This window comes from Sylvia atricapilla, chromosome 14 (assembly GCF_009819655.1).
Source record: "Sylvia atricapilla isolate bSylAtr1 chromosome 14, bSylAtr1.pri, whole genome shotgun sequence".
NCBI lineage: Eukaryota > Metazoa > Chordata > Aves > Passeriformes > Sylviidae > Sylvia > Sylvia atricapilla.
This window is the reverse complement of record NC_089153.1, coordinates 14,200,787-14,222,627: the sequence shown is the minus strand read 5'-3', so window position 1 is coordinate 14,222,627 and position 21,841 is coordinate 14,200,787. Positions and strand designations below refer to the sequence as shown.

Here is a 21,841-nt window from a genome sequence, read left to right as displayed (position 1 = left end):
AAACTTTTTGCTTGAGATTGTGTTGTGCTGCACTTAAAGTGGTGTTCAATGTTCACTGAATTATGCAAATATAACCTCCTTTTTTAGAATTGATGTATTAGACTAGGTTATACTTTGTTTTTCTTGATGGCAGGACTGTAGCAAGACAATTAATTCTAAAGGATGGTTTGTGTTTTTCACAGGTGCTTGATGTTTTGTAGTCATAGTAATTGTTTTCCCTGAAGTACAATAGAAATTAATATTTAATGCTATCACACATAGCTACTTAATGTTATAAAGACTCCTTGGAATTGCTTATCAAGTTTAGATTGGTTGAAATAAAATGATAGTTTTAGCTGATAAAGGCACTACTTCAGAGAAAGTGCGTTATTTCTTTCTAGATACAAATCCTCAACATAAAGAACTGAAATTAAAGTATTATTTAAACTTCATTTGTTTTGTCACTTGTCTAAAATCATCCTAAAATGCAGTCTTGTATATTCATTGAATCCTGCAGAAGGCTTTTTAAATTCCTGTATGAGTTACCTTTCAGTGAAAGCTTTTGGAAAAATCTGAACAAAAGAGGCAAAAGAAAATGCTTCATTTCACAGTTAACTTTTTCTCCTTAATTGCTACTGCTTTATCTCAAAACAAGCAGTAGCTGATAAAGGTAACTATTTGTGATTTAGTAGTAACAAGCTAAAGTTTTAAAAATACAGTTTTGATAGTCTAAAGAGCAAAAGATTAATGCGAGGAATTTTTTTTTCCATGGGACCCATATAATAAGCATTTATTTAAAAAGAGAAAGTTATTTACTAATTTGGGGAGGGGGGTAGGTTTGGGGTTTTAACAAAAAAAGAAAAGGTAGAGTTTTTGTTCATGCAATCATAAGGTGCTTTGTATTTTTATAGTCTTTGCTGCTCCTAGCTTACCTCATAAGGAATGGATCAGAGCGTGTTGTTACAAGTGCCAGAGAACACATTTATGATTTGCGATCCCTGGAAAATTACCACTTTGTAGGTGAGCAATAGAAAAATCTTATAAGCAAATTAAAACAGTAGTTGGAGTTGTCAGTCACCTGAACCAGCTTAGAAGCTTCCCCAGTCTAATTAAAATGTGACTGTTGCCAGTTGTGTGAAGAGTGCAGAATCCAAGACGTGGGGCCCTAGAGTATTAATTAGTGAAGACAAGAACTTGCAGAAAAGACTGGCTAATAACAACAGAACCAACACAACATGAGTGTTGGGGTTTATATTAAAATATGCACTAGAGACTGGTCCCCTGTGGTGTCCATAAAGGAATAGCTTTAATCATATGGGAAGAAAAGGTTAGAGCTCCAAAACACACACATCTGTTTGAAGCTGGGGTTTTTTCCTCCCACCAAATAATATTTACAGTGCAAAGGCAGCAAGGCCAGTGTGTGTTTTGAATGTGAAAAAGGCTGGAAAGGAGCACATTTAGCTTATATTACTTCCCACCTGAAAGCAATTTTTCAAAAAATCACTTCTGCCATGAGACTGAGTTCTTGCAATGAAACTTGCACAAACTGCGCTAAAAAGGGTGATGTTTTGAGGGGTTAAAATCGTTCAATTGGAGAATAAGAGTTCTGTCTCAGTCTTTGTTAATCTATCCTATATTTAAGTACACCATTCAGTGCAAACTCATTTATCTAAATTTTGTGTTAATTGGTCCCTTTTAAACAGATGCACTGGACCTCAAGCAGTAGTCACGAAACCTTTGACCGCTGTGTTTATGACTCAAATTTTTTTATCGATTTGGCATTCAGTATTGCTGCCTCTTATTTACTATTTTCCTTTTCTCTTCCCCTCTTCCATCCATCCTCTCTGTCCTGCATTACCTGCACAGATGAGAATGGCAAAGACCAGGGGATAAACATCCGCCAGAAGGTGAAAGAAATGGTGGAGTTTGCTCAGGACGACGACCGGCTTCGGGAGGAGAGGAAGAAAGCGAAGAAGAACAAAGACAAATACATTGGGGTGTCCTCGGACAGTGTCGGAGGGTTCAGATACAGTGAGTACTGGGCTGCCTGGGGCAAGGATTGCCAGTCCACCTCTGCTTTCCCAAATAATGCTGTTTGGAGCCTTGAAATGCATCTGTGGATTTTGTGTTTGTTTCCTGGCATCTGTCAGATCTGACTTTAAATACAGGCAACAAGGATGTTTCTCCTTGCTCCCAGCCCCTGCCATAGTGTGTAGCAGGGATCTGAGCTTGCACTGAGGCTTCCATCTGATATATCCCAGCATGCCATCCATGATCCAGCTGCCAGTCTGTGTTTTCTTTGGCCTGAGTAAATCCTTGGCTGCTTTTAGTAAGGGATGAGTACCAAAGTCCCAATGGCACAAGGCTCTGGTTTGCTAGAATTGGTGATTTCTTTGAGAGAAGGGTTTACTGTAAGAGCTCAGCAGTAGCTCTTCAGGGCTTAAACTTCACCTGTGTCTGATGCTTTTTGGGTTTTTTTCTCTTCTTCTCTGTGAGCCTTCCACTTAGATTTGATCCCTCCTGTTTTTGACAGGTTACTTCTCCATTCTTCCTTTTCCACATATGCAGAGGAGTTAAAAATTTCCAAAGCAGGACATTTCATGTTTTATTGCATTCCTTTAGGCTTTTGCTACCTGCTTGGAATTGTGGTTATTCTCTTCTTAAGAAATGCTTATGAGTCACTGTATTTGTGCTTTGAGTACATGTCCCTCTGTTCTTTCACTGAGCTTATCTTTGACTTCTCTGTGCAGAGTCGTGATCTATCCTTGTAGGCTGGGTGGAATCATTTCTCCTTGTGCTCTTTAGGTATCATTAAGATTTTTTAATTTAAAGGACTAGTTTCTTTGTCTTATATTTAATTTTTGTGCTAAAGGGTTTTGAATTATTCCTTCATTTGTTGAGTAAAGATTAAAAAAGAGTCTTTCTAACAGCACAAAACAAACCCTTTCCCCAGTGAGATTTCTAATCAAAAAAATTCAAGCTATTTAAATACAAAATGCTTGTATTAAGATTTTTTCATTTGTTTATTTTGTCCTGAAAATACTGAGCTCTTACTTGGTGTCTGTTTTAATTTTAAAATTTCTATTGCACAGGAAAACCTCTCTAAAGGAATCTGCATTAAAATGCTTGAGAGCCTGACATAAACTGAAATAAGGCCGTTTTATTCTCCTGCAAAATTTAACAGCAGTACATTTCTGAGCAGTGTCTCCTTTTCCAATGATAAAGATCTCACTGAGTATCTCAGGGATTTCTAGCAGGTTCTCTACTGGAAAAGACTTATGGATCTAAACAAATATCATTAGAAATTTTTACCTAAGTCTTTACTAAGAAAATACACCTTATATGATATGAAGTTATCAGACAGGTATAATTCAAATTTTGCACCTTGTAGTGCTGGAATCATAATTTTCTTTTTATTGAAATGGCTTAGTTTAATACACATTGAACATCACATGAGCTGCACTATCATTTGTGTGTAACTTGAAGTAGGGAAGTAGGATCACTGTCCTTCCTTTCTGCTACTCAATTTTACTCAACCTGTGTAAAAAAACAAATATCACAATTGTTTCACGTATTTAAAAGATGTACAGAAAATGGCTTGCTTCATGTGTGTGATAGTCCAAAAAATGAAATGTTTGCCTACAAATGTTGTGTAGAATCTGAGCTGGTTTGGTTTGCTCTATACACCTATATTTGAGCAGAAGATCCGATACAAGATCACAATACAAGTTAAAGTGTGCAGTGCTTCTGATAGTCAAGTCTTTGTTAAAAATGTTGGGTTTTTCTTTAGAATTAAACTCAGGTTGGCTGTGTGTGTTTAAATAAACAAGACTTTAGTGTTTTAGACTTCCTTCATGTGATTGTACAATACATGTTATTTCAGGTAAAACTGGCAGCTGTTTGTAATGTAAAATGCTGATATGGAGGTCTGGAATACTAAATTGGAAGAAAAAGGTTTTGATTTCTTGATAATAGTGCTCAGGAAAGATGTTCAGGGCATTCAGTGGCCCCTGAGTTGCTTTACTGCTTTACTTTTCTTTTTTCATATCTCTTGGAAAAAATTTTAAAACTTTTTTTTTTTAATTGCTAAGTGAGGAAAATGAAAAATTACTATGCACATTCTTTCAGTATTTTGGCAGTGTAGTTTTGTGTATTAATGTCATAAATGTACAAAAAACCCAGTGATTTACCTGTGATCACACAGCTCAGCCAGGAATGGAATATCCTGCACTAAGGGATTGTTCCAGGAATGCCAGTGCCCTTCCTGATCAGCTGCTTCTTGTGCCTCTGGTGCTGCTCCAGCAAGAGCCCAACAGTGTCCTGATGTGCTGTGCATTGAGTTTGTGTCATTGTCATAAACATCTTTGAATCTTCGTTCCTGCCACTTACTGATGGGCATTCCATGCTGTGCCTGGGTTCAGCACTGAGGGTGCTCTCAGTTTGCTCTGGAAACTTGTACAGCTCATGTGTGTAGGGCAGGGGGGCTTGAGAGGGATTCCAGAAACACCAGTCTTTTGTTTTTGTACCTTTCATAATTTTTATCTGTGTCCTACCAGGTGAAAGATACGATCCTGAGCCCAAGTCCAAATGGGATGAGGAATGGGATAAGAAGTCAGCTTTTCCTTTCAGTGATAAGCTGGGGGAGCTCAGTGACAAGATCGGCAGCACGATCGATGACACCATCAGCAAGTTCCGGAGGAAAGACAGAGAAGACTCTCCAGAAAGGTGCAGGTACTGGAGTTGATTTAAGCTGAATTTTGATCTGTGAGGTTGCTCTTAAGCATTTTGACATTGCTGGATATGAGTTACAATCCTCTGCCATTCTTTTTGTCTGTAGTGGGAAGCATATTTGGGTTCAGTGCCTGCTTCCTGGGCTTCTGCAGGTCTGCCTGGCCTTAGGGAACAGTGTGGCTCTGGCAGTAGTTAACTGCTCTTGGCTGCCATCCACTACTGCCCCAGCTGCTGGCAAAGCAGGGAATTTGGCTGAAAATTCCTTTTCCTTGTCTCAGCGATTCAGTGCTCGTGTGCCAGTGTACTAAAGGCTGCCACTTAATGCTATACGCACTCTGAACGCTGGAGTGCCAAGGAAGAAAATTGAAATTGCTTTCACACAGTGCTGCTTCCCTGAGCTGATCTCAAGAAGAACAGCCTGCAGGTGATTTCTTAAAAAAAAAAAAGTCCATTTCAGTTGAGGCTTTTCAAGAAAGTTTCTTTTACATCTGGTCATTAAATTTCTTCAGTAAGAGAGAAAATCTACACTGCTTTGGCTACAGAAAGGACTTTACATCTGTCACACTTCAACAGGTGCATTAAATTTAATTATCTGGAGATCAAGTTTGTGCTTAACAGAATCTGAAATTGCTGTAGAGAAGGTGCTCAAGTACAACTGAAAATTTGAATTTGAACTGAGATTTGATTAATATTTTTTACAAGAATATATTTAGATAGTCACACATGTATATGAACATCAGAGTACACATGCACACATCTGTGTGATGCAAAACTAAAGCAATTTTGCACAGAAACAAAAAATAATAATAATGGCAGCTTTCTGGGGGAAAGCCCATGTGGTCCTCTTGCTGAGGCATTAATAAATCATGAAACTGGTATTCTTTGCACACATCAGGGTTCCCTCTCAGAACTTAATATCAATGGACTACAAAGAGAGGGGATCAGAAGAAAAGTAAACAATTTCACATGTAACAATGGTACATTTTCTGTGTGCATTTCTGTACTTATCTTTCAAAAGCAACTTGTCCCATGATGTCTGCAGACCTCACCAGCCACGTTTCACATAGGGGATGTACAGTAGACTTTTTTTTTTTAAATCTTCCTTCCTTTGTTTTATTTCTGAATGGCTCCTGTCTCTTACTTGTGCTGGACAAAGTCTTGTATTTTTCAGTAGTGTAGACAGTCCTTTCTGCAGTCTAATCTTTAGCAAAAGCAGCTTATTTTGGTGACTCTCCACTGTTCATCTCTACCCCAAGCTACACTGCTCTTCTTCTCTGGCTAATACTACATTTTTCATTTTTGCTTTGCTCTTGTCTCTTCTGTTTGATTTATCTCCTTTTTTGGTTTTTTTTGGTGGTTTTTTTTTTTTTTTTTTTTTTTTTTTTTTTTTTTTTTTTTTTTTTGTCTATGTCAGGTGGGATATTTGGCTCAAAATTTATAAAAGTGATAAACTTGAGACTTGTATTAAAAGGAGGAATTTTTGAGACTTACATGAGCAAAGGCAATTTGGTGCTTGTGGGTTATTCCTGCTGCAAGAAAGAATCCAGGCTGCAGCATTTGAGCTTCTCTAACATTGCTTCACTTCCCAGCCTGGAATTTCTTTCTCTCTTCTCTTGGCATGGGGATCAAAAAAATCAAATTTTATCCTTATTTTAATTAAGAGGTTTGTTTCTAAAGAAGCCATCAGAGGATCTAAGACTGAACTGATGGTTATAGTGTCTGTGTTTATCCTTAAAGATACTGTAAATACATGCCTTAGTGCATGCTCTATTAGCAAAATACTATATTTAAACATTAAAACTGAAGGTGGCATGAAATTTTAATTATCATATAACTTAGGCTCCAAATAACATTCTTTTGTAAATGCCTCATGAAATCTCTGCATTTGTGTTTTCACACTTCAGCAATTTTTTTGTAGAAAGAAGTGCCAAAAATGTACTGGCTTATTTGTAGCCTGCTGCCATATAATAACAATTAAGTTGCCATTTCACTTGGAAAAGTGACTAAATGGTGATACTCACTCAGCTGGCAAACGTGCTGTTATGTTCCATTGTTTCTGTCTTAATAACTTTATAAACCATTACTGCTTGAGTGCTGTAAGGCCAATAAAAGCCTTGAAGCACAAAGAAGAAATGTGTCTTACACATCTTACCTGTGGCAAATAAAATTTGGAAGCTCTGGTCTTTACACACCAGCAGAACTTGGCCAGACTTATACATTTCTGACTTTACTTACAAAGCCAGTGGTTTGCATAGATGGAAAAAAATGCTTGAAGGAAATAAGGACTTTACCAGAGAGCTAAATGATGTAAAATAGTGAGTGTGCAGTGGATTTCAGTACAACTGCTTTACACAGTGAGCTTTGGAGAAGCCAAGTTCTGTTTTGTTTTTTAATTTAGATGAAAAAAACCTAACATTGTTATGGGGGAAATGGATTTTTTTCCAGTAATATATCCCTGTGCAAGTAGTGAAAATGAGAAGCAATACCCCATGGGGTGGGAAAGCCTCTGGTTTTCTTTCTTAGTGCTTGTTATTTCCTAGGTGAATAAACCAGCTGCTGTCCTGAGTCCAGCACTGCACACTGAAATTCTTGGTTCTGAATTGCCTGCTGACACAGAGGTGGTTCTGAAAATTTGCATTTTTTTCCTAAGAATTCTTAAAACTCTGTTGATCCTCCTTTCTGTACTCAGAAAGGTTAATGCAGGTAACAGAAGAGAAAGGAAGCAAAGCTTCCAGTACTCCTCTGAAAGGAGGCAACAGCCATGTTTAAAGGCAATTTGTATCTAAAGAATGACTTTTACGTTGGGATGTAATTTAGAAATACTTAAAGTCTCAGTAAAGTGTTTTTGTTTTCTTTTACGAAAAGAAAAAAAACAAACCCTCACAACAGAGAACTTAAAGTAAAAGAACATACTTTGGTTTCTCAAAGTTGTAATTATATACTTTCTTTGCAGAAGTTTTTTAATTATTTGGTACATTACTATAATTTTATTTTTATGTTCTCTGTGCAATTCTCAGATGAAGCACTGCAATTTTACTGAGGACAGTAAACACACTTACTGCAAACATTAATCCGAATTTTTTTTTTTGTTTTTCTTTTGTTAAGAAAAATAAAAAGTGGATCTCCAGAGAGAGTTTGGAAGCAGTACATGTTGTCATAGAAAACTGAGTCTTGTAATATTTATTCTCCTTTCTGGCATATATGTTTAATTTCTTTCCTCAGAGCCTTTAGTCATTTATTTTGCTGTATGTCACCAAAGACTGACTTTTCCCATTCTTGCATTAGTGAGATTGATCTTTGGCAGTTCTGCATCAATCAGACTTTGTGTCCTGGTTGTCACTTTTTTCCTCAGCCAACGGAACATTTTTGAACTCTAGTGTGGACTAGAAATACATTGCAGGTATTAAATACAACACTTGGAGAGACTGAGCTTTAGTTGGTGTTGTCCTGGATGCTTCCAGCAGCATCCTCCATCCTCCAGTGCTTTGGGATGGATGCCCTGTGCAGATCCTTCTGCTCTGGGAGCTGCTGTTAAAATCCTGATGTCACAGATGGAAATGTGGCTGTGCTCCCCTCTGGGGGTGGTGCACACAGGTGGGGCAGCAGGGCTGTGCTCACACAGGGTCAAAGTGCTTTGGAAAAATCAAGTTAAATGATGCCATTTGAGCTCCCTTATCTGTGAATGGCTCAAGCCAATGCCAGGAGCTGCTGGTTGGTCAGCAGCTGTGAAATTTATCTTTGTCACAGTAAAAGGATTGCAGAAGGGAGTGAGCATTGGTGTTGAGTGATGTTACTGAACTGAGCCATCCCCAGTGGGGAGCAGGTAACATGCACAGAGGAAATGGCACATGCAGCATGTTCCCAAAAAGCCACCATTGTTAGCAGAGAACAAAGGCTCCCCCCCAGAGTATATTGCAGTTACTGTCACATTCCCTCTGACAAAGGGACAGCCTTTCTTAAATTTTTCAGTTTTAGTATTCTAATGCATTATTAAAATATAAAACCCTTCCACTTTCAACTCTGTTGCTAAGGGAATTACGATTTCAAAATACATTCCAATGTATTTAAGCTTTCTCTACAGCAATTCTCACTGTTGTGTACAAATCCTGATGGTAACAGGCAACATGACTGGTGGTGGAGGCCAATTACTTTCTTTGTGAAAGACTTAAAATACAAAAGTAGAAAATGTAACAAATGATTCAAATAGTTTGCAGCAACATCTAAAAAGTTTTTGACTAAAAGGGTGATAATTTTATTATTCTTTTACATTTTGAGAACAACTGTGGGTGCTCTGATAATGATAACATTGCATTGCATAATTCTGCAAGCATTCTTTTCCCACAAACATCTTAAAGAATATGAAAGCTTGTTTCCCTGGAAAAGGAAATGAGCTGAAATACAAATGGAGTTGTTCAAACCCAAAAGACAGTGCAGAATGTGGTTCATTGCTTTCTGTCTCTTGGTGTAAGTACTGAGCACACCTGCCAACTTCACTTTCTGTTGCTGAAGTGTTACATAATGTGTGGGGGAGTTCCTGTCAGAAGGTAATTCGATGTACTGGGTTTAAACACTGATTTCCTATTATCCCCTGTCGTGGACTTGCAGTTCATGTTTAACAAAATAACCTGCTTTTCTCCACTGCTTCTGTACAACAGGTGCAGTGCTGTGTGGTGTGATGTGTTATGTAAGGGTGAAACAGTTCCTCTCTCAAATGTAGGAAAAAGCAGCATTTTTATCATGAACTGTTGCTACAAGAAAGTGCAATAACCAAAACTCTTGTGGCTTAAGCCAAATGTCTGCTCAAGGTACTGAGAAGTCCGTCACAAATGCTGTGCTATCGCTTTTGTTTTTCTAGTGACAGTGATGAGGAAAAATCGAGAAGAGGCAAATCTCCCAAAGCTGAATTTAAAGATGAAGAGGAAACTGTGACAACAAAACACATTCATATTGCACAAGCGACAGAAATTACCACCATCAGACAGAAACGCTCAGCAAATCCTTCCAAAACCATTGACTTGGGAGCAGCAGCTCATTACACAGGAGATAAAGCAAGTCCAGAACAGAACTCTGCTGCTCATCCTGCACAGCCTTCAACAAAGGTGAGACAGCAGGACAGCATATCATTTTGGAAGCTGTTTTCTTCTATCCTCTAAGACAATTTCTGATTTAGGGTAGGTTTTGTGATGCAGACTTCAAGGGAGCTGTTTTATAAAAAAAATGTTAGGTTGGATTTACCACAGTCTGTGGAACAGTATAGTTGTAATTAATTGTGATTGTTTTAAGGTGTAGATTTGTAGATTTTTTTTTTTTTAATATTAGCTTGTTCTGCTCTCTTTGGGACAGCAAAGAGAATTTTGGCACGAAATGTTCAAGATTCTATGAAGCTGCACACTTACTGAAAACTTACCAAATTCTTCAGTTATAAAAAAACTATGAGCCTTTAGCTTTTCAGTATTTGATTTCACAACCACATCATTGTTGGCTTTAAAGACAAATGTATTATCTTTTCAAAGCAAAAGCAAGGAAAACCCCAGAAAACTTTTTAATGTAATTTGATTAATGGCACTATGAGTTGAGATCTGGTGTAATTTCTTCTCAGGCTGCTGTCCCCTCTGGCAGCAAGTCCTCTAATGACCTGGTGGACCTGTTGTTTGATGGAGCCAGCCAGCCAGCTTCCACAGGTAGGTTTGGAGTCTATTCCAGTTCTGAGGAGAAGCTTGTTTGTTGCTAGAATAAAGATAAAGTCGATAAATTGACAATCAATGCTTGAAAAAAATGTTAAACTGCCTAGAAAGGGCCATTTGTAGCAAGGTACTGTGTGTGCTATTACATGGGACTAATAAATGATAGGAGCATGAAGATTAACTGCTAGATCAGTCTGTCAGAAACTGTCTATGTAATGCAGTTATTTATAATTAACTCTAAAAGCAAGTGCAATCCATTCATATTCAAGCATTTCTCATAGTGCAGTTCAAAGGCTGGGCAGATGGATAATCTTCATGGAAGCTTTCATCTGATGTATATGGCAAACTTGTTTCTTTGTCTTATTTTTTCTTGGCACTTGGTTGATCCAAAACCTAGAACCAAAAAGAAGTTGCTACCTAAAAGTGAAATTACTCTCTAAATGTGTAGCAAATCTGTTAATCTTCACATGGATTTCCCCCTATGCTCCCAACATGCAGATTCTTTTTAGGAGTGTGTTAAATTTCAGTGCATTCCTTTGGGATTGGTAGGAGTTCAGAGGATTGGTGCTTTGCTTTTTGAAACCCAAGAGTTGAAATTTAGACTTGTTATTGTGCTTACAGGTTCCTGGTATCAATGGGTTTGTGGTGGCATGGAATAGAAAAAGAACTTCTGTGTACTTGTAGTCTGATGGCACAGTTGGGAGAAAGTGAACTGTAACATGAGACCACTTTGATTAGCAAATAAATACAAACATTTCCTAGAGAGAAACCTTTCAGAGACCTTCCCACTGCAAATGAGGAATGTCCCTGATGGACAGGATTGTGCTGGCACTGCAGGCTGTGTGTGACTCACTGAGGCAAGGCTCTGCTGGGCCCTTGCTTTAAAGACAAGGTGAAATGACAGAGGCTGCACCAAGGAGTGGCAGTTCAGAGTGGCTGCAGGCCACGAGTGTGGCCCTGTGGGGCAGTCAGGGGTCTGTAAGGACTGGTCTTGCTCACCCCTAACTGAAGCCACACCGCTACTGGGGGTCATACCCAGGGGATTTGTAGGGTCACACTGGGGATTTGATTGCCATAGGTGACCAAAGCCAGTACCAGGACCATTCTGTGTGACTGTGATTCCTTTCATCACTACCCTACCCCTCTGGCAGTGTTTAATACACTGTAAAATGTATCAAAATTCTACTGCAGGGGAGGGAAACTATCTTGGTAATTTAGTATCAGACATCTGTCTTTATTTTTTCTTCCTTATTTCGAGTAGATCTTGAAAACTTTGCTCATTTTTATTTTTGGGAAAGTAGGCAGTGTTTTATATCTGTTCTGAAATGAGTTCATTCCTAGAGATTAAGAAGTACAAGTAATTTAATGTGTCTGTTTTTATGCACAAATCTGTAAATATAAGGAACAACTTGATTTCGTTCAAATTCCTATTTTTTAATTTCTCGTACAAAGGTGTTCATTATACACCAGAGTTACCACAGTTCCATGAAAGTTTAAGATCCTGCATGAAAACCACTATCCCAAGTCAATACTGAATTTTTTTCTATGTAATTCTTACGGCAGAAGAAATTGGAACCTTTTTTGTTTTATATACAGTGTGTACGTTTTTATCTTTATAAAAATAAGATCTCACTGAGAATAGATGTTTCTACTTCAAATTCAACCTGCCCATATTTCAAACAGAACTATGGCAGCTTCTGTATTACAGTGTACTTAAATCTTTCATCAGCTTGACTCATTGCTGTAGTCAGCCTTTTTTCTTTTTTTGTTTTACCTTTTTTTCTCCTTTTTCCAAAGCAGCATTTAGAAATGGTGCTGAGAAGAGGCACGTTACCAGCTGGTCCTGCTAAATAACCTCTGCTGACCTGAGCAGGCAGATGGAAAGGGTTCATTTGTAGTGACAGATCTGGTATGGGAATCTTTGAGGCTTGCTCATGTTGAGAGGATCAGCACTGTCCTTCACGTGCAGGTCACTGGTTATGACCACTGCTCCTTGCAGCACAGGGTGTGGGAACATTCCCAGTGTCAGGCAAGGCAGAGGCAAAGGGTCAAAGACAGCCCTTTGATGTGTGCTGTGAAGGAACTGGCAGGGAAGTGATGTGAATTCAGGGAACTTCGGGTTTGCTTATCTGTGTGTTTTCAGGTGCACAGATGTGAAAGGGTTGGTTTGGCTCAGTGTTACTCTTCACTGGAGTTTGTATGTGAGGGGGTGCTTGGTTGCCATAAAAGAGAAGATGTAAAAACCCTGGTTAGACCTGCTGGGGGGATTTTTTGGTGTTACTGAGCTCAGGTTCCTTAACCTTTCTTTGGAGAGTTACTGCATCCAGCCTAATCTGTCACCTCTCTCTGAAACTCAGTTTCACATGAAAACAAGCAAGAGATGGTGAGGAAAAGTTAAACTTGAATGAAGATGTTAAGGGGTTATTTTGGGTTTGAACGTAATTCTGTTTTTAAAATTAAATTAATCCCTAGGCACTGTCAGGCAGCCCAAGGATAATGGGTGTAGCAGGGAGCATTGATTTTTATTTTTTCCTTCGAGCATGTGGTCAGGAGTGTGTCATCTGTGTTGCTCATTCAGCATATAAACTCTCAAACCACTAACCTGTTCTGAACTCTGTAAGCACATATGTGGGGGAAAAATTACTTGAAAATGTTCTTTGCAGCAGACAGGGTAAACAGGATCAGATAAGGTTTTTAGTTTGACATTTCACTGTCCCTTTTTCATTCTCAGGTGTCAGAATAAAACTTGTGTATAAACTCATAAGATGCTTATTAGATCACTTCAGAATTTGTGTGAAAGAAATTTCTTAACTCGATATGAAGTTGTTTCCCTCTTGAAAAGGTGTTAAAAGAGTTTTTGTAGTGCTGTGTCTGAAAATTCAGAGACCATCCTTGTGTTCTCTGCTCATGTTTTATATCCTGCCCTACGCGCTCAGCAAGAAGACATTTCCCCTTGGAAGAGCAGTCGCCTTCCTGGCAATGTCTACAGTGAAATAACATTAAAAAGAAATACAAGTACACATGTATTAGGAAGTGAATGGTTCCTTTTATTACTGCTGGCCATTTATTAAAAAGAAGATGGTTCTGGTTTAATTAACCCAGTTGAGAGTAGCAGATGGGGCAGAATGTCTTGCAGCGATAAGACAATTCCGAAATGGCACCAGATGTTGGAAGCTGTCCCTGGTGGTGTTTGAGTGCAGCACAGATGTTCCAGTCCCACCTGGCTGCCTCCTAAGCACTGCAGGCTAAGCAGCTGTGATGTAACCTATATAATGTACCCAGAACACTAAAAGCAAAATAATTGAACTGCTGCAGCTTCTTCTGAGGGTGGGACTGCTTGGAGGTGAAATCTTTGAGGACAAACAAATAAGGTCAAGTTCTTGGCTTCCTCTGGTCAGTGGAGTCCCTGCTTAAAAACAGTACCAACAGTAACTAGGTGATTTTTGTAACTTTTCTGAGTTCATTTTTAAAATCAGCTTTATAGTATGGTTCTTAAATCTTCTGCTTTTATACCTTAGCTGTATCTTTTTAATGAAAAATTGTTACTAGGCTGCATTCAGAAGTTAATAATTTATATGCTGTATACAAATGTCTAGTTGGAAAACTTAATGTTCTTGCTGTAGAAAGAAAGCAAACTTATAAAAAAATGAACACAAATGCAAGCTCTGTCCTTGAAATCGTAATTCAAGATCAGTGCAGAATCATTCATGCTTTAAGTAACACAAAAACTAAATATAAGGTGACATGTAATTTTTCATAGGAAGCATAATAAATTAACTTTTATACAATAAGAATGTTTGGCCTTTTTATATTATGCTTCCAAATTTTTAATTTTACAAAATGCCAAACTGGTAGCATCACTCCCTAGTTAAAAACTTGTTAATCTTTTTACTATCTCTGAATTTATTTTTAGAGGTGACAAAAACTTGCATGTTTTAGTTCTTCCCATGAAAAACAAAGCTGCAAGATCTGCAAGGCAGTTGGAAATAATCCAGTTTATTGTTGCTCAGGCTTGTACAAACATAGTCTGGGCATGAACAGGAAAACAGAGCTGACTTAGGGAGCAGAATCAATAAATCCATCGTGTCAAGTGCAGAACAGCTTTTCTTCATAAATCCCACATGCAGTTGCAACAGATCTTTGCACAGTCCTGTAACTGCTTTGGCTTCCCTCTGTTCCTAGGTGGATCAAGTGACCCATTTGGAGGATTTGCTGACTTTAGTTCACCTGCTGCTTCAGCGAGTTTCCCATCATCTCAAGGTAGGATTGATTCAGGGATTGCAGTGCTGTCAAAGGGTGGAAGGAGGGCAGGAGATGCCATGTGGCATTATTGAAAGTCCCTTCCCTTTCCAGGGTAAACTGTGTGTGTGTAACTGGACCACAAGTGCTCTGGGAGGAAGGAAGATGCAGCCTGGCTCAGTGCATGTGCAGACATTTTACCTGCAGACAGACAAGCTTATCAGGAGACATGGCCACCATCTGAAAAGGTTTCCCTTAGAATTGGACTAGAAATCAATAAAATATGTTTGGAAACCACCTAAAGTGGTCCATTTTCCTTTGGTGGAATGTTTGTGGGACCCTGCAGGGCTGCAGACAGTCCTGGAGTGGGGAGAGCTGGCTGGCTGTCCTTTGTGAAGTTAGTTTGAGCAGGAGTGTCGTTTGTGATGGGGAGTTCTCAGCCAAGAGTGCAGGATCAAGTACAAAATGAGAAAACAGCAAAAGAGGCTGAGCAGCAAATCTACCTGGGAGCCAGCTTTTAGTCAGCGTGTTTACATCTCCTCCTTTATTTTGCTGTCTTGTGAAGGCTCTGCTGGGCCTGGGTTAGTTAATAGACCTTCAGTTTACTTGGTAGGAAAGAACTGCTCTGTTTTTTACAGGCTTTCACAGTCAAACCCAAGTTGTTTTGCAAACACAAAGCTGCCTACTATGCAAATAACTCCTGTGTTAATACAGTCTAAATTGATACAATCCTTTATCTGCATTAACATGATTAATCTATTCCAATCACCATTATGCAAGAGACAAGGAGTCCTGTGAAATGATTAATCATTCCTGAACAGTGTAAGCCCCTCTAGAAATCTTTTCCTTCTTGATTAATCATCTTTGAAGTCCTACTGAAGGGGCAAAACCTTCTCCCTTTTACCCCCACTTCCATTATTGGTGCTCAGTGCACAGGTCTGAACGCAGAAGGAGCACACTCAGCATTTACTTATCTATCAAGAATATTTAAAGTAGGTTTTAATTTTTAATATGTAATACTAATTGAAACATTCTAATATAGTGCCTCTTTGTGAGGAAGATCAAAGCAAATGTTCTAGCAAGGCCCTGAGCTAATGAATATCAGCCCACTTCATGCACTGAAGTTGTTGGCAATACTTGGATTTTGTGAACAAATTTACTCTTCTGCTATTCTTTAAATTGTAATGTGTTGGTAAAGAGAGATGACTAAAGGTTGAAGGTGTATGTTGATAAATATTTACACAAAGTGTAAAAGACTGCTTCAGTTACTCATGAGTGGGTGGAATACATTATGGAAGCAGCCACTACATAGGGCAGGAAAGAGAAACTGGCACTGGATTTCTCTGCCCCAGCTCTATGTATATGAGTCTCTGTTAACTCAGCTGAAGAAATCAAAGAGAGAATTTAAATGTTCACCAGCACTCAAAAGTTCATTTCCTTTGGCAGCACTGTTTGTGACGTAGCTGAAGTACCCAGAGTGAATCAGTGAGAATCAAAAAGCGGAACTGGCCAGTGGCCCAAGTTTGGAGTGTGTTTCACTGTGTGGCCTGTGAGCTGTTTACATGGTTTTGCTTTATATTCAGCATCTTCTGCAAATGCTGTTTGAAGCTTTCTTCTCCCATCACTGCTGTGAATCAACACTTTCCTTGTTAATAGGGAAACAGGTGTTTTGAGGGAGGGAACATCTCTTCCTGCTTGGCTCCAAGGTTTGACACACTCTCAGTTCACTGGGTTGTGTCACAACATCTGTGATGCTGAAGAGGTGCCCTTGCAGGTGTCTGCAAACAGCTCGTGCTGTTGGCTTTGCCTTCACAGAGAAATACAGGAGGAGCTCTGCATTCTGTGTTCTGATTTAAACACTTGTCTCCAAAAACCCCATTACTGAAATGGAACAGTGTTTTAGTGATGAACTACAGGAGTTCAGCAAAGCTGCTGCTGAGAGAAATGATGGATCCAAGATGGAATTTCTGCTTCAAATCAAGGCATTTAGTTCAGGAATCGGATTTAAAAACCCTAATGTGTTTTACATGAGCACTTCATGGATGGGAAGTCCTTATTCCTTATCATTTCAAATAAGCTTTCCCTGCTCTCAAAGTTCTGGGTTTAATTCCCCTCACTGTGGTTTGATACAAAAAGCTACAGTTGTATACAACCAAATTTGAGCGTAGTTATCTTTATCATGATGGAATCTGCTTTATCCAATTGCTTGTTCCCCACAACTGTTCTCTGCAAATACCAGAATGCCAAGATAAAAGGTTGATAAATATTATCCAAGTTCTCAGTGTTGTTCTGACTGTAGTCTCCAGTCTACCCCAAGTTACCCTCCAGTTGTACTTCAACTGAAGCAAACCTGTCCCTGCTTGCCTGGCATCCACAGGTGACATCTTAGCAAACATCTTCTACTTTCTGTGTACGGGTCTTTCAGATTTCCTTTCGTACCTTGTTAAAATTGTTGGAATATTCATGAGAGGGAATGATGTCCAGATGGAGGTTCTACCTGCAGATGTTAATCCGGACGGGCACAGATCAGCTCTCATTTGTTTCAGTTCATGGAATATGGCATTTGCTCAGTGCCTTTCTCTAAGTCTTGTCTTTCTTCTCTGTTTTCCTTCCTCCCACACTGTTGCCTTTCCTTCAGGTACAGCAACAAGTGGAAATGGAGACTTTGGTGACTGGAGTGCCTTCAACCAAGCTTCTCCTTGTGCCAGTGCTCCATCTGGAGAGCTCTTCAGCAGCACGGCACAGCAGCCAGCTCTAGAGCTCTTCAGTGGCTCACAGCCAGCTCCAGGCCAGCCTCCAGCTGCTTCCAATTCTATGGATCTTTTTGATTTGATGGGACCCTCTCAGACAACCATGACCTCCTCACAAAGCATGAATTTCTCCATGATGAGTTCCAATTCCGTGGGCGTCAGTTTACCCATGTCCAGGTCACAGGTATGCTGCTGTTGCTAGTTTGCTAATCACCTTCTCCTTAATCACAGCATTGAAAATTAATCCGTTCCTCTCCTGGAATATATTAGAACTGGTCACTCAGATGTGATCAGCATTTTGTCCAAAATGTTTCAATTGCCTCCTAAACAGAAAAGTCTCTTCCTAAAGATGGGCTTCATTGCTCTAGGAAGTGTAGCCGCTTTTTTGGAGCAGTTGAGTTTGGTAGTGGAAAGCCATTCTCCACAGAATGTTACAGGTTGCCAGCCTCAGGTGAGCAGAGGTGAGGACTGGTCTGTTCTCCAAAAGACAGAAATGCCTGCTGCAGTGGAGAGTGGTTTGGAAGCTAATGGGTCAGCTTGATATTAGGAGGAAAGAATCAGCATGTTTGAGTTCAAAACGGCTGCTGGTCACTGTCACTCCGCATTGATGTGGGATCGACCTCTGCTTACAAGTACTCTTCTAATCTAACTGTGGAACAGCACCTGGCAGCCCTGCTTTGGAAGAGCTAAAGTTCATGGCTTTGTGGGTTTTTATTGTCTTCTGTGGAAAACTGAATACTTGTTTAGTCCTGTTTCCTACCAGTAAATTGTTTCAAGTGAATCCCAACAAACCTTTCTTTTTTAGCCTCTGCAAAGTGTGAACCCGATGATGCCGAAGCCTAATTCACTTTATAATGCAAGGACAGAGATGGTCCAGAAAAATGCGAGCAAAACTCTACCCTCAACTTGGTCAGATCCCAGTGTAAATATCAGTTTGGACAATTTAGTACCTGGGATGCAGCCTTCCAAGCCCCAACAGCCATCTCTTAATACCATGATGCAGCAACAGAGTAAGTGATCACTGCACTGTTTTGCACGCTCAGCCCCGTCTGTGTTCCATTGGCTGTCCGTGAGATCCAAGTCTTCTGTCCATTGCTGTTTTCCTTCCTTTAGTCACACTTGTTTCATAAACCACTGTGACATTGTGGCACAAGTGATGTTCTTTAAATGGAGATTGGTGTGTCAGGAGGCTGTGTCTGTGCAGGTTCTGCTGTAGAGCTTGCACCATTGCTGTATCTTGACTTCTAATCTTTAGGACTTCTCTAGAATATTTTTTGGTATAAAATGATATTCACACCTTCTATAGAAGTTTTCTGAGTCTTCACACAAGAAATCAGGAAGCAAGTGCAATAGAATCATAGAATCATTAAGGTTGGAAAAGACCTCAGGGATTGCTGAGTCCAACCTGTGACCCATCCCCACCTTGTCACCCAGCCCAGAGCCCTGAGTGCCAGGCCCAGTCCTTCCTTGGACACCTCCAGGAATGGGGACTCCAAACCTCCCTGGGCACTGCCAAGGCCTGAGCACTGTTTCAGTAAAGAAATTCCTCCTGGTATCTAGATGAGGAAATAGCTGCAAGCCTGGCCATTGTATCCATGTCCCCAGCAGTGACCACACAAATTTCTTAAAGTACTTGAGTATTTTAAGTACGACCAGGTTCCCCTGAGCCCTGCAGTGTGCCCAGGTTCCCCTGAGCCCTGCAGAGTGCCCAGGCCGGTTCCCCTGAGCCCTGCAGTGTGCCCAGGCCGGTTCCCCTGAGCCCTGCAGTGTGCCCAGGCCGGTTCCCCTGAGCCCTGCAGAGTGCCCAGGCCGGTTCCCCTGGGCCCTGCAGTGTGCCCAGGCCGGTTCCCCTGAGCCCTGCAGTGTGCCCAGGCCGGTTCCCCTGAGCCCTGCAGAGTGCCCAGGCCTGTTCCCCTGAGCCCTGCAGAGTGCCCAGGCCGGTTCCCCTGAGCCCTGCAGAGTGCCCAGGCCGGTTCCCCTGAGCCCTGCAGAGTTCCCAGGTTGGTTCCCCGGAGCCCTGCAGAGTGCCCAGGCCTGTTCCCCTGAGCCCTGCAGAGTGCCCAGGCCGGTTCCCCTGAGCCCTGCAGAGTGCCCAGGCCGGTTCCCCTGAGCCCTGCAGAGTTCCCAGGTTGGTTCCCCGGAGCCCTGCAGAGTGCCCAGGCCGGTTCCCCTGAGCCCTGCAGAGTGCCCAGGCTGCCCTGAGCCCTGCAGTGTGCCCAGGCCTGTTCCCCTGAGCCCTGCAGTGTGCCCAGGCCTGTTCCCCTGAGCCCTGCAGAGTGCCCAGGCTGCCCTCAGTGATGTTTTGCTCTCTCTCTTTGCCGCAGATATGCAACAGCCGATGAATGTGATGACGCAGAACTTTGCAGCAGTGAACCTGAGCCCCCAGCCGGGCATGGTGCCGGTGCGGGCCCAGCCCAACGCGCTGCTGGGGGCCCCGGTGGGGCTGGCCATGCCCGGGGTGATGTCGGGGACCATGGGCATGGCCTCCATGGCCCCCACGGCCATGATGAGCCCGGGGATGATGGGCATGAACATGGGAGTGCCGGCCACGGGAATGGGCACGATAGGAATGGGGGTACCCAACATGGCCGTGACCTCGCTGACTCCTGGGACTGTACAACCCAAGCAAGATGCCTTTGCAAATTTTGCCAATTTTAGCAAATAAAGATTGTAAAATACATAAATAAATTGAGATTAACGTAAAAGAAATGGGCAGACTGAATGAAGGATTTTTAGCTGCACAAATATAGCTGGGGAAGGGATGGGAAACACTGATCAATACTTTTTTTTTCCTTTATCAGTTAAAGTGTCTACATAAAGAACCAAAAGCTATTTTCTAAGTGTTGAAATAACTAGTGTTCAAATTCTGGAGAGGTCAGAGATTCTTCTGAGGAATGTGTTGGATGATTTTGCAAAATTATTTGTATTAAGACCATCAAAAAACCTTTCCTACGTAGAAGAACCAATTTTAACTTTGAGACTTGATGGAAGACTGGATTGGGGACTGGGTAAAAATGTTTGAATCTAATTTTATACTTTTCTTTTTTCTTGAAGAGCTTTGACTTTTTTTTTCCCCTCTCCCTGATCGCTTTGTCATAATTGGATCATTCCTTTTACTACCACTGAGTCCACAATTGTGAAGTCACTCAAGTACTCTGATCAGTTTTTTATAAGAATATATATTTTTGTCCAAAAATGGCTTACATATGTGACTATGGCTAATTCAAAGGGACCTGGAATGTATATATACTTTTGCTAATGTTCCAGCCACACTGCTGTATTACCCAAATTTTTATTGTAAAAATCCTCTCTCAGCAATTTGGTGATCAACAGATTTTTGGGGTCTTAACATGCTTCTAATGTTACAACTGATATCCCATGCAAGTCTGGGAGAAGCTTTATCCAAGACTGCTTGGAAGGTTTCCTTTCAGAAAACTCCAGGAAAGGCACTTTCTTGGAGTTCTTCTCCAGTGGCACTTGGCATCCTTTGTAGCACCAAGTCCCTGAGGAGCCACTGGTTTAGGGCATCAGGAGCAGGTGAATCACACTTCAGTGATGTAAATCTAGAACCTAACTTAATCCAATGGCATTGGATCCTGACTTTTATACAACACTTGGTGATTCTTTTGTGTAAATATGGCATTAGCAGCTGTGGAATCCAATAGAGGAGTAAAAAATATATATATTAATAAAGGAGACCTGTAGCAGTCAAAGATTTTACTGATTTACTGAAAGCAAAAGAATGAATTAAGGTTTTTGGGGGGGTTGTTTTTCCTTCTGTAATTCTGCATTTAATTTCACATGAATCAAGATTTTAGAATCTGGAACACAAAGACATTGTTATATTCACAAGCTGGGAATATTGTTAAGATGCGCACTATACTATAGGTATGAAATTTATTGCCTCCCTTTTCTTATGTTGGATTTCTTTTTTATTATTAAATTGATAAAACTTTGTTTCCATTGTATTCATAATGTTCTGTTATACATAACATTAAAATGTTCATTAAAATCAATGTTGGGCTGCTTTTCCTTTCATTCCATTTGACGTTTATGAGAGCATTTGGGAAAAAAAATAATTATAATTTGGGCAAAGTAATTTTTATAAATAATTTAAAATTGTTTAATGACTTCTTATCTGAAGCCTTTCCTATCTGGCTCTACCGTTAGGAATTAAAAATGAAGCAGGCAAGATATCCTGACCCGCTCCAGCCTTGCTAATGCTCCATCTACAACATTTCTAATTAGGCAGAAATTCATGTACTTCAGCTAAGTGGTAATGAAAAGTGATTCATTTGCTGAATAAGAGATGAGAGTGAGTGTAATTAGCTGACTGCGGTTTTTAATCTTTCAACAATTCAATGTGTTTAAATTAGTTTCAAAGAATAGGAGCTTTCAAGTGTTGTTACATCAAAGTAATCAAGGCAGCCTTCAACGGCTGAGTAGGAGAGATGGCTC

At 40.4% G+C, this 21,841-nt stretch overlaps 1 protein-coding gene across 1 annotated transcript in view; it reads left to right on the top strand.

The window, feature by feature from the left end:
• CLINT1 (clathrin interactor 1) overlaps window positions 1–21,399 on the top strand; it is a 47,549-nt gene extending 26,150 nt beyond the window's left edge. Inside the window, exons 4-12 of the mRNA XM_066329255.1 lie at window positions 891–999; window positions 1,846–2,010; window positions 4,536–4,710; window positions 9,566–9,809; window positions 10,310–10,391; window positions 14,577–14,654; window positions 17,272–17,567; window positions 18,189–18,393; window positions 19,708–21,399. Coding sequence (XP_066185352.1) covers window positions 891–999; window positions 1,846–2,010; window positions 4,536–4,710; window positions 9,566–9,809; window positions 10,310–10,391; window positions 14,577–14,654; window positions 17,272–17,567; window positions 18,189–18,393; window positions 19,708–20,048 — 1,695 coding nt within the window. The 3' untranslated portion in view covers window positions 20,049–21,399. The remainder of the gene's footprint in view (window positions 1–890; window positions 1,000–1,845; window positions 2,011–4,535; window positions 4,711–9,565; window positions 9,810–10,309; window positions 10,392–14,576; window positions 14,655–17,271; window positions 17,568–18,188; window positions 18,394–19,707) is intronic.
• Window positions 21,400–21,841: the final 442 nt, after the last annotated feature.